The 19,574-nt window shown below is 38.7% G+C and overlaps 1 protein-coding gene across 5 annotated transcripts in view; it reads right to left on the bottom strand.

Annotated features, from left to right (window-relative positions):
- ccnt2a (cyclin T2a) overlaps positions 1-19,574 on the bottom strand; it is a 41,220-nt gene that overhangs the window by 6,586 nt on the left and 15,060 nt on the right. For 2 of the 5 annotated variants that reach the window (XM_043694050.2, XM_043694051.2), the window contains exons 5-9: positions 12,037-12,099; positions 9,932-9,977; positions 8,431-8,594; positions 7,223-7,293; positions 4,394-7,135 (exon numbers count right to left, since the gene is read on the bottom strand). In XM_043694050.2, the coding sequence (XP_043549985.1) occupies positions 5,690-7,135; positions 7,223-7,293; positions 8,431-8,594; positions 9,932-9,977; positions 12,037-12,099 (1,790 nt within the window). In that variant the 3' untranslated portion in view covers positions 4,394-5,689. Of the gene's footprint in view, positions 1-1,554; positions 1,618-4,393; positions 7,136-7,222; positions 7,294-8,430; positions 8,595-9,605; positions 9,978-12,036; positions 12,100-19,574 lie in introns of those variants that run through there. The other 3 variants (XM_087989201.1, XM_043694052.2, XR_006312165.2) reach the window with 3 other exon arrangements.

Raw genomic sequence — 19,574 nt, 5'->3', positions numbered from 1 at the left:
ATAAACCTCTATAAAAGGTCACCCCTCAGCCTCCGACGCTGCAGGGAAAACAGCTCCAGACTGTTCAGCCTCTCCCTGTCTATTGCTCAAATCCTCCAATCCTGGAGGAACTTTTCAGGAGTTTCAACTTCAGTATGCTAAGTGTTTCTTCCTAATAGTATGGCCCACTCATGAAAATAGTCATTATCCAGTTAACTTAAGCGCCGGAACCAAAATGGGGTAAATTCTATGAACGAGGGTCACAGATCCCTTTTGGTTTTACAACAAAGTGCACTCTGGTCAAGCTTTTTGCTGTCTGCACACACTACTAGTCAAGCTTGGCAGTTGCCTCTGCCATGAATCATCTTTACACTATAGTTCAAGGTTAACCATCGAAAGCAGCATGGAACAAGGTTGAAAGTTTTTAAAATTTGAATAACACCAACGTTTGTTTTCTGTGCAATATCTCATAGCAAGATAAATTTAGTTGAGGATTAGAGTTTTTGATTTGAGGAGCTCAAAACGCAATGAACTGCAATCACCAGGCAGAGCCAACAACACAGAATTTCATTATTTCGGTACTCAAGGAGGTTCAAATAAAAAAGGTTTGAGAACTGCTTCAGTAAAATCAGATTTTTCAAGTGCAAGAAATGGCACGGTGAAAAGCATTCTACAATATTCATGCGATTGCTTTACACATGTACACACTTTGTGGCATCCAGAACTGGCACTGATGTGTCCTATAAATAATGTAGGCATATGATACTGTTCCTTGTTAAATATGACCCAGGTATATACCAAGTATCTTTAATAGAAGGATGGAAAACAAGGAAACTGCAAGGTTGCAAGCATGGTTGATTTTTGACAATTTTCTGATTTGCATGTTGAATGAATACCAGCTCACTGAAATTTATGATTTGACTTACATTTGATCTAAGTTTGTCACTAAGTCTTTTAACGTTGAGAGATTTTAGATGACAAAATCCACTTAATTTGTTGTTAGCTTCCATCAGCATTTCTGTGTCAATTTAGGAGTAGATATAAGGCATGTTGAATGGTTCTGAAGGTTTAAGTGCAGCAAGAACTATTTATCAGCATTATGGATTAAAACTGGACTGCTGTACTTTTTTCTACGTCCTTAAATAATTTGCAGACATTTTGAAGATCACAAACATCTATGCAATATCTAATAAATCCCAGTTTCTCTCTATAGGGTCAAACCATCATTGGCAAATGGGAGGCATATTTCCAGGAAAAGGCACTACTGGTTTTACACTTGGAAACCTCAAGTGTGTTAAGTTTGGACTTAGAATTCTAAATGCTTAAAACAAAAGCAGTAAAAATATCAATTTAATGGATCTAAAAAAACCTAAAATTCACCTACTATTCCTGTGCAAAAAATTATATACCCTGATCCAACATCACCCCCATACTTTGTGGCTCAATGATGATTAATACTGGGACAGATTGACATGTCAAAATTAAGGTTACAAAAACCTTGTAACAAATACTCTGAAGTGCTTTGACATATTGTCATCCATGCAGCAAATTAGTAAGAAAATAACTAAGACTCACCTATTCATAGTTTATCTTTTAAGCGAAGGTGGAATCAGACTGCATACTGTATCAGGTTACCAGCTGCATCGAGATGAAAATTGGTCAATTGTTGAACCATAATTAAAACATATCTAGCTAAGCCTAATGATGGACCAGAAACATCTCACCTGAGAATGCAACTCATTAAGACAGTTTTAAAAAAAAACTTGACTGCAATCAAGAAACTGAAGATTAAATTATTACTTTCAATTGTTTTGACCAGTTTCTTGATTATAGATTTTTTTTTAAAAATTGAGTAGATTTCAGTACATGTTCTGAAATTCAGGATAAAATAATCTGTAAATAACAAGCATTCCAGGTCAGTAAGAGACAAGTCATTCTTTGCTGTTGAGATGCAGTTTATTTTATGTATACATGGAATGCCTTTGAGGTACCCAATGCAAAAGCACACAAATAGCATGAAAATCACCAGCGTTCTAGAATTGACAGTTAGCTAATTTTAGGCACTCAATAGGAATTGCAAAGCAGTAACACTGAACTAATACATGAAAATATATCAACAGCGAAATACAACTTTGTATTTACTGGGATACAAGCAGCCACTATTAGTGTTTCAGACTACTTGAGAATATAAATCTGCAAATTCATAGATAATCTCAACTGGCGAAGTAACTACAAATCCTCTGTCACTTTAGATTGTCTTTGGAGGAAACTATGAAGCCTTTCACCAGCACAAACCTATAATGGCACTATGAACCAATAACTGTTTGCATTGATTGCAGGAGCAAACGTCGGTAAACAAAAATCAAATGCAGAACAGAAAATGGAGTTAGGGAGTAAATGAAAAGGGAAATTAAACCAAATGTGAATGGAACCTACAGCAAGTAACTAAATATAGGGTACCATAAGCAAATGTCTTACCTAACTGAATCTCAAATAAATTAACATGCCTACAAAGGGACACAGTAAATACATAATCGCACAAGTGAATGATTAACTGTTGTAGGTATAAACACAAGCACTCTTGATTAGGCAGTATGTTTTAATGTGAAAGATAAATGAATATTAATGTACCAATGTTGAAAGTGAGTTGCTTCCAAATCAATTAAGAATTTGCAAAGACAAGTTTGAACATTGGGAAGCTCTACTCAACGCCAATATTAGGAACAATGTCAGTAAGAAAATTAAACACCTTAAATTTATTTTGATACAGTATACTGGTGTGAAGGTAGCTTTCGTGCACGTTATCTGGATTGAAGCCCATAACTATTCAAAAATACAAAAAGCTCAAAACATACTAAGGAATAAACTCTAGGGTTGACAGGAGAGAAAGGAAAAAACAAATTGAAAGTAATAAACATGTTCAAATATGGTTTGAGAAGTCTGGATAAAAATCGTGACTTATTTTAAAAGTACACATTTTGCTCTAAAATTCTCTAGATGTAGGGTGCATCTTACAGTTAAGAAATTTAAGTGAGCTTTCTTGAGCTGGACAATAACTTTTGTGGACACCTTATAAATATTAATGCTTATGCTGATACTGCTACATTGCCCTGGTCTTCAGCAAGTTCTAATGCCAAGTCTGAGGGCTGTGGTTCAACTTGTTCTTCTTTCTGCCACAACAGTTGAAACTTTTACGAAAACATAAGTTGCTGTAAATGCTCAGCAGGTCTGTGAAGATAAATCAAAGTCAACATTTCTGGTCCAGTGATCTTTGAGGAACATTAACTTTGATTTCTCTTCACAGATGCTGCTAGACTTGCTGAGTTTTTCCAGCAACTGTTTTCGTTTTGGATTTACAGCATTCGCAGTTCTTTCAGTTTTCAGCTCATTACTAATACAAAGAATTCCACCGTATACAAGGTGGTTGGTTCACAATAGGCACTTGCTGTTAAAGTAATCAACGAGGAAGCAATTGTTAGATGTTGCACCATGTTGACGTGCTTGCAACTAGAAAAAACACTGAAGGGTTGCATTTCATTATGGCATGCCTGCAGACAAACCGCGAGATCCTTGTAACGTCGATTCACTGATGCCGCAGATATTTCTCTACCATCTCACACATTACATTCATCATAAATACTGTTGGCTTATTTAGTTCACTTGAGTATCACACATTTTCCCATGGGCAGGGGAGCCAGACTCTCAGCAAACTATGATGAGAACAGACACTCAAGTCAGGTTTCCTCACTTTGATCATGATATTGAAAAGGTACAGGTGTGATTCTATAAACATGAAGTGTTTAGAAGTAACAGTTAAGATCACTAACAAATCTGTAAAATATTCAGTTAACAGCTGACATTACATTATCAAAACTATACATTGAAGCTGAAGGGGGAAGATGGGTTTCCAGGATCAAAATCTATTTACAGGTCAATTAACAAAGATCAGTACAAAGTAATCAAAATTTGAAGTGACAGAAAAGCTGGATGCTCTAAATTACAATCCTAAATATTTACTTCAGACAAGGATAATTACACTGTGGCACAGGATCCATTCACACTGTGAAGCAATGTACCATAGAATCCTACAAAATTTCCATGGTAAGCTTGTAATTACCCCTTGCAAAAACAGAAGGCATGCACAAGCCAAACAACTTGTTTAATTCCAACTACAAGAACAATAGTACTAGATACCTCCCTGAACTTTTGGTTTAGAGAGAATTCAAAGAACTGTCTTTGCTTAGAGGTAATAGAAGTTTTGGTAGTATGAAATTAGAAAATGTATAGCTAAACAGCAATGTTAAAGTAATATTTCATTCAGCATTGCATTAGGATCAAACACTTCAAAGCTTATAGTTTTATTATTTGAATAATGTAGCATTATTCACAACAGAACAAAGAAAGACAACACAAAGCAACGTGAATAACTATCACATTTATTGATGAATTCAACTAAGAAATTTTCAATGTTAAGAAGGTAATATCTGACCACTGACAGCAATTTGTTTTTACATTACTATAATGGCATGAACAATGCTCCAGTCTCGATTACTTAAGACCCAAAACAGTTCAGTTCTGAAACAACACTCAATCATCTTGTAAGTTTTTCTTGCATTATCCTCCACATACAAAATAGTTGGTACAATAATTAAGCTGCGTTCTATCATTTTCAACAGTACTACTTTGGTGTTTCCATAAGTCATAAAAGGTCAGATAATACCTTTTTAAGATATCCTTACTTGTGTAGTTGACTGCAAACCTATATATATATATATGCCTGAAAAAAAAAATCACATCATTAACAGTAAATTGTTCCTTTTACTTTATAATCCAAGCATACAGAAGCTGGAAAGTTAAGAGGCTGATTGACACTTTGATCCCTGTAGATTAAGATGTATTTAAAGTAATACTTAAAGAGCTAACCTAAAAAAATACAGCCATCATACTTATGACTCAACTTCTCTCCTACATGAGCCTTGACAATTTTTTAAATGTTACATTAATAACCCAATGTAATCAAGAAACAGCACATTGCCTGGGTAAATTACTTCAACAAGCCATGAAAATTGTTAAATGCACTTTATAGCAAATTCAGTCATATGTAAACCTCTCTTTTTTTTTTAAACTTTTTATACTTACAAGCAGCTCCAAACCTGAGTATTCATAGTACATCTAAACATACAAAAATGTATGTACATTTTTCTCCACTTTCTGGTAAACTAATACAGTTGTCTCTAATGTCCATTTTACATCCCTTTTGTCCTAGAAACATGCAAAAATCACCATACAATAGAAGGACAAAAATTAAATTTGAAAAAAATTGCACTCCTTTGAAAGATGTGGCAATATGAACATGGGCTTTGACAGATTGCAAAACCAACAAACTGCCACATTATCAGTGTGCACAATGTATTAGGCATTAAACCTTCACAAGCAGCAGTCTGCCGTCTTTAATTTTCAATTGCTGAAATATCGGCAAAATTAAATATGCACATTTCATGCTAGAAGTTACAGTTTTGTAATAATACTATGTAGAGCACAACCCTTTCAACATTCACCTCTGATTATGCTTACGCTAATCTCCTTTTCAAAGTGGAGAATGGGGAAGCAGTGCTCAGATCTAATGGAAGCAGTGGCAGCAATGACTTTTGTCACAGCTGAATTAAGAGGGAGAAGAATTCCAACTTTAAACACAGGCTGCGAATTACGGCTACATGTTCACTCCTTGAGCACTTAAGAGTGACTCCAGCATATCGTAAGTATCTTTGTAGTCCATGTGCTGACTGTTTGCATTGTATTCTGGATTGGCGTTGTGACCGTTGGCCTCTGTAGGTTTCCTATCCAGTTTCATGAGGGTGCTGAGTTGTCCATAGCCCACCTGGTATGTGACAGTGGGAGGAGGGGAGGAGGGAAGGTTAAGAATTAAGTTGTAAGGGTATATATACTGCTTCACAGAGGAGGAAGAAGAAGAGGAAGAGGAAGAAGAGCTAGATGAAGTACCTGCAGTCTTGGAGGTTTTGCTCATTTTGGGATGGTGGTTGTGAGAGGTATCACTGGTGTGCGCCCTCTTGCGTGAAGAGCTGGAGCCAGTGGAGCTGCCATCACCGCTCAGACCCACAGGACTCCGCAAAGCTCCTCCTTTCGATGCATCAATACCGTGTCTACTACTCCCACTACTGCTGCTGCTGCTGCTATGCGAATGCTTGTGGCTGCTATGGTGGTGATGATGAGAAGAATGGTCCTTCCGTTTTTCCTTATGATCCTTGTTTGCACGTGGACTTGTGTGCTTGCTCTTACCACTGCCCTCATCTGAGGAGCTGTGTCTTTCAGATGAGGGAACTTTAATTTTCATTTTTAGCTCATCCTTAGAAGCCTTTTCTGTTGGTGGGATAGGTATCCTCAATTTAAGCAAACCCTTCTCCTTTTTATCAGCTGCATGTCTTTCTGATTTTTCTGATGAAATAGGGATTTTCATCTTAATTGGTGAAGTCACAGCATTACTATTATGCTGAATTTGCTGCTGCACCGGTGCACGTTTTTTCTGTTGTTCAACCAGGGCTTGAGCAGCAGAAGCATATTGTTCTTTCACATCAGACTCCAGTGTTTCTAATTTGCGTTTCTGTACTGCAAGTTCTGCAGCAAATTTTTCCCTGTATCTGTCCAAAGCTAATTTTTGAGGAGCTGGTACAGTTGGAAGGGGGAATCCATGATGTTTACCATTACCAGATTTAAGATGTTCATGTTTACTAGATGAGTGCCCTGAAACTTTTTCAGATCGATGATGGCTTTGAGCTAACTGTCCAGATGTTGACTGCTGAATGGAGATCATATCATTTTTGTTGACAGGTACTGACAGATCTTGTTTATGAGAATGAACTTGCTCCATGTTCTGGTGCGGATGCTGAGGCCACTCTTGTTGGGAGGTAGAACTGAATGAAGTGGTAGCCATCATCTCAGGGACATGTGCTGGCACTGAAATACCACCAGAGTTCAATGATGCAGGTAGAGCTGTTGTGGAATTTGATTTAGGAAAATTTGCACTTGAAGCAGGATCACCACCAACAGAACATGTAGATTCATGGGGCCCAGATGAACCAGGAAGAACATTATCAGCTATCTGACCATCTATTTTTGGTTTCTTTGCAGCCTGATTAGCCTTTAAAGAAAACAAAAATGAAGTTAATACTTTAAAAAAGTTAAAATGAAAAAAAATTAATTCAACATTGTAAACTAGAAGCTTTACCCGCCAGTTTCGTATCCTCTTCAATCTGCTTGGCGTTTTCTCCAGTATTTGCAGAAATTCATGTGTTAACTCTGCAAATAAAACCCAAAACAAGGTTAGACCATAAAAGCATGGTACTGACAATAATTTGTATATTCACAGACAAAAATCTTTTTTTTTGCAACAGTCAGAAGCACTGGAAGTTTTGAGTTATGTTTGTAATTCTAAGAGCTTCCAGCAAAATAATTTGATCTTATGCAACAGGAAGATGAATTAGATATACTCCTGTCTTTTATTGAAAATGCATGTTTTAAAAGGGGAATTATGACATTACATCATGCTACGTTTTGGAAAACTAATTTTGAAGAGCATGTCAAATTCATCTACTTGAAATTGATTAACTATCAAATCATGGCAGAATATCTAGCAAGAGACATTCAATTAAGATTGCACATATTCACAAAACAATACAATTTTGGGAAAAAATTGATGAGGATGCTTTTTGAATATCATCCTGAGTTTAAGTGGTGGTATGGGCGGCATGGTGACTCAGTGGTTAGCACTGCTGCCTCACAGCGCTAGAGACCCGGGTTCAATTCCCGCCTCAGGCGACTGTGTGGAATTTGCACATTCTCCCCGTGTCTGCGTGGGTTTCCTCAGGGTGCTCCGGTTTCCTCCCACAGTCTAAAAATGTGCAGGTTAGGCGAATTGGCCATGCTAAATTGCCCGTAGTGTTAGGTGAAGGGGTAAATATAGGGGAATGGGTCTGGGTGGGTTGCGCTTCGGCAGGTCGGTGTGGACTTGTTGGACCGAAGGGCCTGTTTCCACACTAAGTAATCTAATCTAAACAAAAAAAAAAGGCAGTACAATGCATAATTTAAATAAATGTAGATCCTCAGAATGGTTTGGCACACAATATACTCTATGTTCTCTAAAATGAAACAAAACTTCAGGAGATAAGCTTCTAGGCAGAGCACAGAATCTGTCACTTTGGGTCTTTTCCCTAAACCACTTCGATAAATTACAGGATACAGACTAGTCCGACCACTGTTCAGGGTGAAAGGGGACACGTGCATACTGTGCATTATTGAGGGCTGATTACTCAGCACACTGAGCTCATAAGATTATTTTGCTGTACAGCTCTATAAATATTAAATTTATATACCATATTAGTACAGTGTTACAAAACAAAAATCACAACACTAGTTATCTACAAACTTACAACTAACCATCAAGTAATTCCAGAGTAACAGATGGATCCACATATTCCCACCAATGTTTTCCATCTGTGGATACAGGTATTTCCCAGTTGGACCACTTGCAAGCCAGATGTATACACACACACGCTATCACGGTAGGTTTGTACTGCAAGCAAAATGTTGTCAGATGCAAACTGCAGTGGAGAATATTGATGATCGGTGAATCATGGAGTGGGGGGAGGGAAGAATACAAGAGACAAAAAAAAAGGAAGCTTTTTAATTGTGGAGTGAAAAGACAGTTATCAATATCTGCAGAAGGTGGGTCACACTTCCAGCATAAAGCTGAAAATGGGTTCACTCCAGATAAAGCACAGATGAATTGTCATAAATGCCCAATGGAAGTAGTATATGCACCACTGTACATTGGCTTAATGAAAAATTATTTTCTTGCTCCTTACTAGGTAGTCTCAAACGCAGACCTTTTGCAAAATGTTTACTAATTGGCCATTCTTTATAAGTCTTGCAACATTTAACAGTGGGGATAATTTACATTGGTCCAAAAACTTAACAATTCACTCCCACTGAAGTTTGAAAAAGCTATCTGGTAAGGAAAGTTCTCAGACAAATAATTTTGAAATTTCAGGCAGTAATCCGACTGACATTCAAGTTCTATTAGGCCAACGTACACTGGTTGTTTATACATTTAAATGTGGGTATGCACAAAATATGGACCTACAAACAATATATGGCCTGTTCTAATTTCTATATTCTTCCCCATTTCAAACCATATTTTATGCAACATCGGTTTGCACAAATTGTTAACCATCTAAGTAGCTACACATTAACATTGATGCTTGTTATCAAAAACCATTTCAAATAAGCTAGTAGTAACCTGCTACAAATACCAAATTAGATAAAATGTATTGAGCACTTATGGACTAAAAGGATACTTGAATGTTTTGGCAATGACAGAACCTCCTACATCAGCATTTTTATTACCCACATTTGGTATCTCCAGTTATTTTAGGGGGCCATTGAATTTCCATTGTAACTGGAAGTACAACCCAACAACTTGCAGTTCTTAAAATGTGCTGCAATGTTTTAATCTGAAAATATCAAAATATTGTTAGAAATCAATTAATTTTGGAAAACAAATTTTGCAATTCAACGAGAAGTGTAAAAATGTTAAATGCTTTCATACTTACCATGATGCTTGTGAATTCTAGGTTAAGTATATCTCTTTGTAATCTTTAGTTGCTATTCAGGCTACCAATTTTTAGAGTTATGCACTCAGAATCGAATTAATGTAACCAGAGAGCACCACTACACTTCTCATTGTGCATTTAACCCCTTAGTGCCCAAAATACCCTTGTACAGTACACCGCACTGCAAACAGAGAGATACCATCACAGTAGATGAAAGGACATTTCTCTGTTGCAACAAGGGTTTGAGACACTTGTTAGGGGGCCCTGCAGTAAGGGAAGCAATAGTGTGCCTGAAACAGTGCAACAAAGAGGGTCAGGATAACAACCTGTTGGTAGCCATGAAATAGGATGTCTGTGCCAAATCCTTGCTTGCTGTAACAAAAATAAAACAGAATTAGCTGAAAGAAAAACTAAAGACTGTGGACATCAGCATGTACTTAAGCTCAAAATAACCATTGTTCTGTGTACGTCACAATGTTAAAACCAATTATGATATAGATGGCAGCGATTTGGCTCATCATGCCAGTTATGTCATATTATTTAGTCTGGCTTCTTCACCTGTTGCCAATCTCTTGCTTTTCCCTCATATACCTGCACACCATTACCATTCAAAAAAAAAACCAAGCTCCTTTGAATGCCTCCACAGTACCCAATTTGATACCCTAACTCACTGTGCGAAAAGGTTTTCTCTCAGTACCTTGCTTTGTTTACACACACCACCTTATGCCCTCTTACTCTGGGATTCTTATACAAGCAGAAACAGCTTCACCCTATCTACTGTCTAACCCTGTTCATGATTTTGACAATCTGTCAGATATTTTCGCAGCCATCTCTCGAGGGAGAACAATCCCTACTTCTTCAATCTATCCTCATAGCTAAAGATTCTCATGTGGAGCCATCCTAATAAATGACTTCTCAACACATTCACATCTATCCTGTAACATGGTGCCCACAACTGTAAGTAATACTCCAGATGAGGTCTGTCAAATGTCTTGTAAAAGTTCAACATCACCTCCTTGCTCAATGTCCCTATTAATAAGGCTGAAAATGCTAAAAACTATTAACTGCTCCACATGGCCTGCCATCTTCAATTATCTGTGCACAAATACACCTATTTCCTTATTTTGGCTCTGTGGTCTTCTGATAAAAGCACACCACCTCACTTCTCTGCAGCGAGATCTTAATAGACTGAGAGATAGGTGGCAGGTTGGGGGGTTCAATGTCCTTTTGGAATTCCACACTATCCTCTTGGCATATACACGTTTAGTGTAATCTGCAAATTTGGAAATTGTCCCTTGCATGCCAAGATCCAGATTATTATATGCCAAGGAAAACAACAGTCCCAAAACAAACCCCTGGGAATTCCACTACAAACATTCCTCCAGCCAGAAAAATATCCACTGATCATTACTCCCAGATTTCTACCACTCAACCAATTTTATATTCATATTGCCACTGATACCACGACTTAGTTTTTCTCATGTCTGTTGGGAGGCACTGTATCCAATTATTACTGGAAACCCTTGTGTTCCACATCATAAGCATTACCCTCATCAACCCTTTCAAAGCTCTTCAAAATCTTAGTCTTCAATAAGTTAATCAAACATTACGTCCCTTTTAGAAATCCATGCTGACTTTTCCTAATCAACTCACCTTTTTCTATGTGACTAATGATTCTATCCTGAATAACTTTCTGAAAATTTCTCTGTGAAGTAAAACTAACTTGTCTGCAATTGCCAGGATTAACTTTACAACCTGCTTTGAACAAAGCCATAAATGGGGCAACTCTCCAGTCTTCTGACACCAGAGTCCAGGCAAGACTGAGTGGGCATATAGCTGGAAGCCACGCTCCCTAAAATTCTTTAGGTTTTGGAAATTCATTACAGAACTTTTTCCTCCACATTCTTTCCACTAGTTAGCGATCTGTAGACTTTATCGAGCAATTCTTTCCTTTTTGATCCACAGCTCTAATCAAATGGTCTCCATCCTTGAACTCTCCGAAACATTCTCTTTCAGCTCTAGTGCTCTCTTTAGGCAACACTGCTAACCCTCTTCAACTTTGTATCTGTCCTGAACAATTTGCACCTAAGAATATTTAATGCAGAATCTTATCCTTAAGCCAGTTAATCACTTACATCGTAAATCCATACTGCATTCTACATCTAACTCCTCAGCTTTATTTCCTACATACGTGCACGTTGAGAATAGTTTGGACTTTCTTTTCCCCTTATTCTAACTTCAACTATTATCTTACTACTTAAAAAAATTAGTCAGCTGTATCCTTAAGCATTTTGTAAGCCCAGCTAATCAACTTTAATATATATCTTGGTTTCCAAACCCCAGCCAAGTTAGTTTAAACTCTTCCCAATTTAAATAATTACTCAAAACATCAGTTGTACCCAATGTATATTTACCATTAAATGAGACTTACCTCTCACTAACTGGGTGCATTTCACCACATCAGTATGAGGGTGTTCTATAGTAATCTCAAAACCTGCAAAATTAAATCAGTTCATTTAAGCTCAATTCATTTCCAAAAAGAATAAAATAGGAATTTATATACTTTTAGGAAAATGCTGATTGCATCTTCTTCAAAACTGAATAAATCAGTACAAATTGTGGGAATATGATCCAACTTGATAAATAATGTACTGCATACACATGCTTTTGCAGATCAACAACTGTGCACAAACAGGACTGTCTGGGGCTTGCAATAACATACCAGTTCATTCTCAAAGTTACTGAATATTAAACCCCGAAAGTCAACCCAACCTCAAATCATGACAGCCCCACAATCTGTGCCTGCTTCATTTCAGCAGTTCATGGCAACCCACTTTGACATACTGAAGGACAATAAAACGCTAGTTTTGCAAGTGATGCCGACAGGGGAAAGTGAGGACTGCAGATGCTGGAGACCAGAGTTGAAAAACGTGATGCTGGAAAAACAGCAGGCCAGGCAGCATCCGAGGAGCAGGAGAATCGACGTTTCGGGCATAACCCCTTCTTCAGGAATGCCTACATCCAATTATTGAAAAAAATTACATCATAGTACGCACCATAGTACACTGAAGACTGAAAACTTTTTGCAGTCTGCATGAACAATGAGGAGTGACTTCAGACATTTATAAAATCATGAGGGACACAAATAAGGTGAAAAGCCCCAAGTCCTTTCCTCAGGGCATAGGTTTAATGTAAGAGGAGAAAGAATTAAGTGGGACCTATTGGGCAATATTTTCCACAGAGGGTGACACATATTATGAAACGAGCTACCAGGAAGGAGTAGAGGTGAATACAATTATAACATTTAAAGAGAGATTTGGGCAGATACATGGATAGAAAAAAGGTTAAGTGGGTAGAGGCTAAATGTAGGCAAATGGGGTTTGTTCAGTTTAGGAAACCTGGTGTCATGGATAAGTTGGGAAGAAGGGTCTGTTTCCATGTTGTATGATTCTATGACTAATAAAACAAACAGTAGTTGAATACATAACATGCTCAGAAAAAAAGGTTCTTCGAAAGGCTGAAACTTAAGTTATGTGGAGAGAAAAAGATCTAGAGATCACAACACATTTGCTACGGGGTGTGTAACAGGACAGTCATGTACTAAAATGGAGACAATATTGATGCAGTAAAATATTCAAAGTGGCAAGCAGTCTTTGCCCTTTGCTGACAACTGTCGGGGAAGCCCAACTCCAAGGATTTGCGATAAGGGGTCTGTTTAAAGGCCAAGTGTACTACAACCACCTCCGAGCCAGATAACACACAGAAGGCCCTCAGACCGGCACTAGCAAAACATCAGATACTGCAGTTACTCTTCTGAGCATCTGAACCTTAGATCAAGAAATCAACCAAAACTATAAAGATCTGCCTCGCTCTACCAGGAAGTAATTTAAGATTGTGCAACTCAAGGGTACGGTGCTGGAAACGCAGACAGCCTTAAAATAAAGTTATGTGGAAGTTCTGAGAGAAACAGATACTGATTTGCACAAGATGCAGTTTTACATATAGTATGCTTTCCTATCAGCATTAGAGGCATTGTAAATTTTGCACAGAACAAGACTTTTATGGTTATGCAAGTACAGGCATTGTATCTTCCAATTCTAGCTGATTCAAAAATGCTTTAGAGGAACTGGGTTAAGACTTATTTACTCGCTATATAATTCAACTTTACATGATCTTGTTTAGATAAGGGAACAAAAATTCAAAGTTCTGGTCCTGATCACTATGTAGCTATCAATATTAGAAACCAACGTTTGAGAAGAACAAGACAAACCATGGCCCAAGCAAAAAAAAAAACCACACACCTTGAAGCTCTGACTCAGTGACCTGGAACATTACTGGCTGGTGACCAATGTCAGCACAGGTTCCCCCATCAAAAAAGAGTCAATTTTTAAGTGCAGAGAAAAATAAAAGTCAAAACGTGTGGTCTGATTTCTAGCATCTGTAGTTCTCACTATCTCGCAGAGAAAAATAAATGATGAACCTCATTTGCAAGTCCAGTACATTACTTTCAGTCCTGTGAAATTTAAAGTTGTAAAATAAAATAAAAACAATGCAGGCACCAGTCACTCCAAAGGATCTTTATGGCTTTGAATTCAGAATTTATGATTGCAGAATCACTCCCCTGAAAGTAGGGTAGTGCTTGCAAGATTTAAAACTGAATGATCCACAAAACAACATTATGAATAGCAATTACAGTAGAAAATCTGTATTATTAAGTACTTATCATTTGGTAGTACAGTCATTACTGAAAATATTATCAAAGCTTTTGGTCTTGCACTCATCAGCACAACTTACAAGAACACCAATAATGAGTAAGATCAACACTGGGAGAGGGGTGATAACTGCTATGTGGCTCTGAAATAAACAAGGTCAAAAGCCTAGCTGACAATCCTTGAACAGCTGTCTAATTCCTGCTCAGCATGAGCTGGCATTTCTAATTGAAAGCAAGTTAAAAAAGTGCTTGGAGATTGAGGAGCAGACTACCAGATGATAGGCCTCATTGTCATGGCTTATTGTGTCCACATTGCCCAAGAGACATGAATGATATCCCCTTATCAGGAATTATTCTAGAACTGGTTAAGTGGTTAGGGGAATTGCTAGTTTTGAGCAGCATTTCCACTCAGCGAAGAGCTCCTTTGCATTTGTGAGGACCGTACAGGACATGCATAGCAAAAGCAATGCCATGCCCATGTGACATTGATAGCTTGATCACCACTTAAGAGGAGGCATGGACATCAGCAGCACTATATTAATATGCAGACTTGCAACCACTGCATGTGCCAATATTGACTGAACCTATGAACTCAGGAACGGATGCTTAAGGAGAGAGGAGAAAGATTTAAAAAAGGGACCTGAGGGGCAACTTCTTCCACAGAGGGCATTTCGTATGTGGAATGAACTAGAAGTGGCAGATGTAGGTACAGTTACAATATTTAAATTTCATTTGGATAGGTACATGAATAGGAAAGGTGTCTGCTGGCTTCCAGTTTCCTCTATGCTATGCGTGTCCAGCCACTATGATACTGTACATTTGGCAACAGATTGCAGCACGTCTATTGCAGCACTGACTTCTAGTTCCAGACAGTGCTGCTGTTGCAAGGGCATCAGCAACTGGCAGGAAAATTTGAGGGAATACTACTGTCTATTGCAAACATACTTTTGTCAGCATAATTCATGTTGAGGTTTTTATAGGCCCATGTCTATTATATTTGCTCTGTAAATAGGGTCTGAGCCATCAGTGCACCGTGCATGTTTGTTGCTGAAACAGGGCACAAAGTCATCTTGCAAGATAACGTCTACTCAAATCAGATATTCACTATCACACAAATCCAACAAAAACTCCACAACTGTCAGATTTAGTCCTGGAAAAAGTGCTCAGTATACCTCAAATTATCCCAACGATTTAAGCAATAGGTGCAGCTAGATGTTTCACACTCCCAGCTTTCTGTAGCAACCCGAATGGTGTTTACTACCAACAAGATGCTGCCATCAAACCAAAAAATAATGTTCTATCACACAAATGAGTAATTTTATGAAGTAAACATGATAGCAGGCTTTCCCATTTATAAATATGATTTGATAAATATACCTTATCAAACACTTTCTGGAAGTACAAATATAACACAGGCATCTTCAAAAAAATCTCAGATTAATCAGACACTATCCCCCTTTCATGAAGCCATGCTGACTCTGTTTGGTCAAATTACGATTTTCCAAAAATATCGATACCATTTTCTTAATTGATTTCAATACTTTTCCAACAATTCATGTTAGGCTAACCAGCGTGTAGTTACCCACTTTTGGCCTCCCTTTTTGAATAGGGATGTATTATTAGCAGCTTTCTAATCTTTGGTACTTTTCCAGAAAGAAAAATGTTTTGGAAAATTATAATCATTGCATGTACCTCTTTTGGGATCCTACAATGCAAGCCATCAGGGTACTTATCTGCTTTTCGGCCCATTAGTTTGTCTAATACTACTACTAGAGTACTTAATGCCATGTGCTTGTTCTCCAAAACGGTCTCCCCAGATTAATTTTCTAAGTGACATTGGTTTATTTTGACATCTCCCTTCCTTTTTAAAAGGTGTCTAAAGACATTCCTATTGTCAGTTTTTAGATTTTGTTAGTTTACACTTTTTTTTTCTCTCATTATATTTTTTAACCATCCTCTGGTGGTTTGAATTTATTCCACACTTCAGGACTAATAGACGTAATCACCATATACGAACATTGGAAGGAAAAATAGGCAAAAGTCATTGAAGGTCTTAAAGTCAGGCTATTTTCCCTTTTCATAATGCTGATTTATGATAATTTCTAACTTGCAACAAAATTACTAGCATCTGAATTTTAAGTCTTCATAAATGCAGAACAGTAAATTGTGTCATCCACTGTTATGTAATATCACATAAATCACTAATAAGAGAACAATTAACTTCACATTTATCCCTGTCATTCACTCCTCCTGTCCCAAGGTAGAAGTAGCTGAAGTTTGTGTGCCATAACAGTATCCCTGCAAATAATCATTTAGAGTCATAGAGATGTACAGCATGGAAACAGACACTTTGGTCCAACCCGTCCATGCCGACCAGATATCCCAACCCAATCTACTACCACCTGCCAGCGCCCGGCCCATATCCCTCCAAACCCTTCCTATTCATATACCCAGGAGAAAGTGAGGACTGCAGATGCTGGAGATCAGAGCTGAAAAATGTGTTGCTGGAAAAGCGCAGCAGGTCAGGCAGCATCAAAGGAGCAGAAGAATCGATTTTTCAGGCATAAGCCCTTCTTCAGGAATGAGGAGGGTGTGTCAAGCAGGCCAAGATAAAAAGGTAGGGAGGAGGGAATGCGATAGGTGGAAGGAGGTTAAGGTGAGGGTGATAGGCCGGAGGTCAGGAAGAAGATTGCAGGTCAAGAAGGCGGTGCCGAGTCTGAGGGTTGGAACTGAGAAAAGATGGCGGGTGGCGGGGGGGGAAAGAGAGGAGGGAAATGAGAAAGCTGGAGAAATCTGCATTCATCTCTTGTGATTGGAGGGTTCCTAAGCGGAAGAGGAAGCGCTCTTCCTCCAGGCGTCGTGTTGCCACGGTCTGGCAAAGTAGGTGGCCAAGGGCCTGCATGTCCTTGGCAGAGTGGGAGGGGGAGTTAAAGTGTTCATCCACGGGGTGGTTGGGTTGGTTGGTGCGGGTGTCCCAGAGGTGTTCTCTGAAACGTTCTGCAAGTAGGCGGCCTGACTCCCCAATGTATAGGAGGCCACATCGGGTGCAGCGGATGCAGTAAATGATGTGTGTGGAGGTGCAGATGTATTTGTGACAGATATGGAAGGATCCCTTGGGGCCTTGGAGGGAAGTGAGGGTGCAAGTTTTGCATTTCTTGCGGTTGCAGGGGAAGGTGTCGGGAATGGAGGTAGGGTTGGTGGGGGGGTGTGGATCTGACGAGGGAGTCACGGAGGGAGTGGTCTTTCCGGACCACTGATGGGGAGGGGAGGGAAATATATCCTTGGTGGTGGGGTCTGTTTGGAGATGGCGGTTCCTTCGTCATTTCCGCCATCACCACCCTCTGTCTTCGACCTTTGAGCCAGTTCTGTATCCAAATGGCTGGTTCTCCCTGTATTCCATCAGATCTAACCTTGCTAACCAGTCTCCCATGGGGAACCTTGTCGAAAGCCTTACTGAAGTCCATATATATCACATCTACTGCTCTGACCTCATTAATCTTTTGTTACTTCTTCAAAATAAAACTCAATCAAGTTTGAGAGACATGATTTCCTACGCACAAAGCCACGTTGACTATCACTAATCAGCCCTTGCCTTTCTAAATACATGTACATCCTGTCCCTCAGGATTCCCTCCAACAAATTGCCCACCACCGAGGTCAGGCTCACCGGTCTATAGTTCCCTGGCTTGTCTTCTTAAACAACCCTTCTTAAACAGTGGTACCACATTTGCCAACCTCCAGTCTTCCGGCACCTCACCTGCGACTATCGATGATACAAATATCTCAGCAAGAGGCCCAGCAATCACTTCTCTAGCTTCCCACAGATTTCTCAGGTACACCTGATCAGGTCTTGGGGATTTATCCACCTTATCAAGACATCTAGCACTTCCTCCTCTGTAATCTGGACATTTTGCAAGATGTCACCATCTATTTCCCTACAGTCTATATCTTCCATATCCTATTCCACAGTAAATACTGATGCAAAATTTTCATTTAATATCTCCCCCATTTACTGTGGCTCCATACAAAGATGGCCTTGCTGATCTTTGAGGGGCCCTATTCTCTCCCTAGTTACCCTTTTGTCCTTAATATATTTGTAAAACCTCTTTGGATTCTCCTTAATTCTATTTGCCAAAGCTATCTCATGTCCTCATTTTGCCTTCCTGATTTCCTCCTTAAGTATACTCCTACTTTCTTTCTAAGGATTCACTCGATCTATCCTGTCTGTACTTGACATATGCTTCCTTCTTTTTCTTAACCAAACCCTCAATTTCTTTAGTCATCCAGCATTCCCTATACCTACCAGCCTTCCCTTTCATCCTGACAGGAATATACTTTCTCTGGATTCTCGTTATCGCATTTCTGAAGGCTTCCCATTTTCCAGTCGTCCCTTTACCTGCGAACATCTGCCTCCAATCAGCTTTTGAAAGTTCTTGCTTAATACTATCAAAATTGGCCTTTCTACAATTTAGAACTTCAACTTTTAGATCTGGTTTATCCTTTTCCATCACTATTTAAAAACGAATAGAATTATGGTCACTGGCCCCAAAGTGCTCCCCCACTGACACCCCAGTCACCTGTCCTGCCTTATCTCCCAAGAGTAGGTCAAGTTTTGTACCTTCTCTAGTAGGTACATCCACATACTGAAACAGAAAATTGTCTTGTACACACTTAAGAAATTTCTGGGGCTTCATAACCATTCTGGCCTAAAACGTTAGCCAAAAACGCAATTAAGGCAATTTGTTAAAATTGAATCCAACAATATCACAAAAAAATTACTGCTGTGCTGATAGCGTAATATGTACATTATAAATCAAATAATTCGATAGCACTAAGCCCCTTGGCCGTTTATGATAAGTTTGATAGCTTTAGGATTACGGCATCAGCTCTCACATACAATAATTCTTTCATCCTCCCTGCCCAATTTCTTGAATTCTAACACCATAATGGCAACACCACTACCTCAAACGCTGTTTCAAGAAAGCAACTGACCACTCCAGGGTGAGGAAGGCTGGCCAAAAGCCACAGAGCTCAACCGTTATCAAAACGTTAAGGGCAAAAAAATTTGCAGCGTAGAAATCATTATTGAATGAAGCCTAACTTAACATTATTGTTCTCTAGTTTTAAAAAATTGCTAAAATATAAACAGATCAAAATGTTGGTGCATGATGTAAAGCATTAACAAGACTCGTCAATATGGTTCTCGCACCTGTGAAGTTAAATGCTTTGCCCTTTAAAGCAGAGCAAGTCATTGTAATC

This window comes from Chiloscyllium plagiosum, unplaced genomic scaffold, assembly GCF_037043375.1.
Source record: "Chiloscyllium plagiosum isolate Xiang-an unplaced genomic scaffold, Cpla_swu_hap1 HiC_scaffold_7, whole genome shotgun sequence".
Lineage (NCBI taxonomy): Eukaryota > Metazoa > Chordata > Chondrichthyes > Orectolobiformes > Hemiscylliidae > Chiloscyllium > Chiloscyllium plagiosum.
This window is presented reverse-complemented; position numbering and strand designations above follow the sequence as displayed.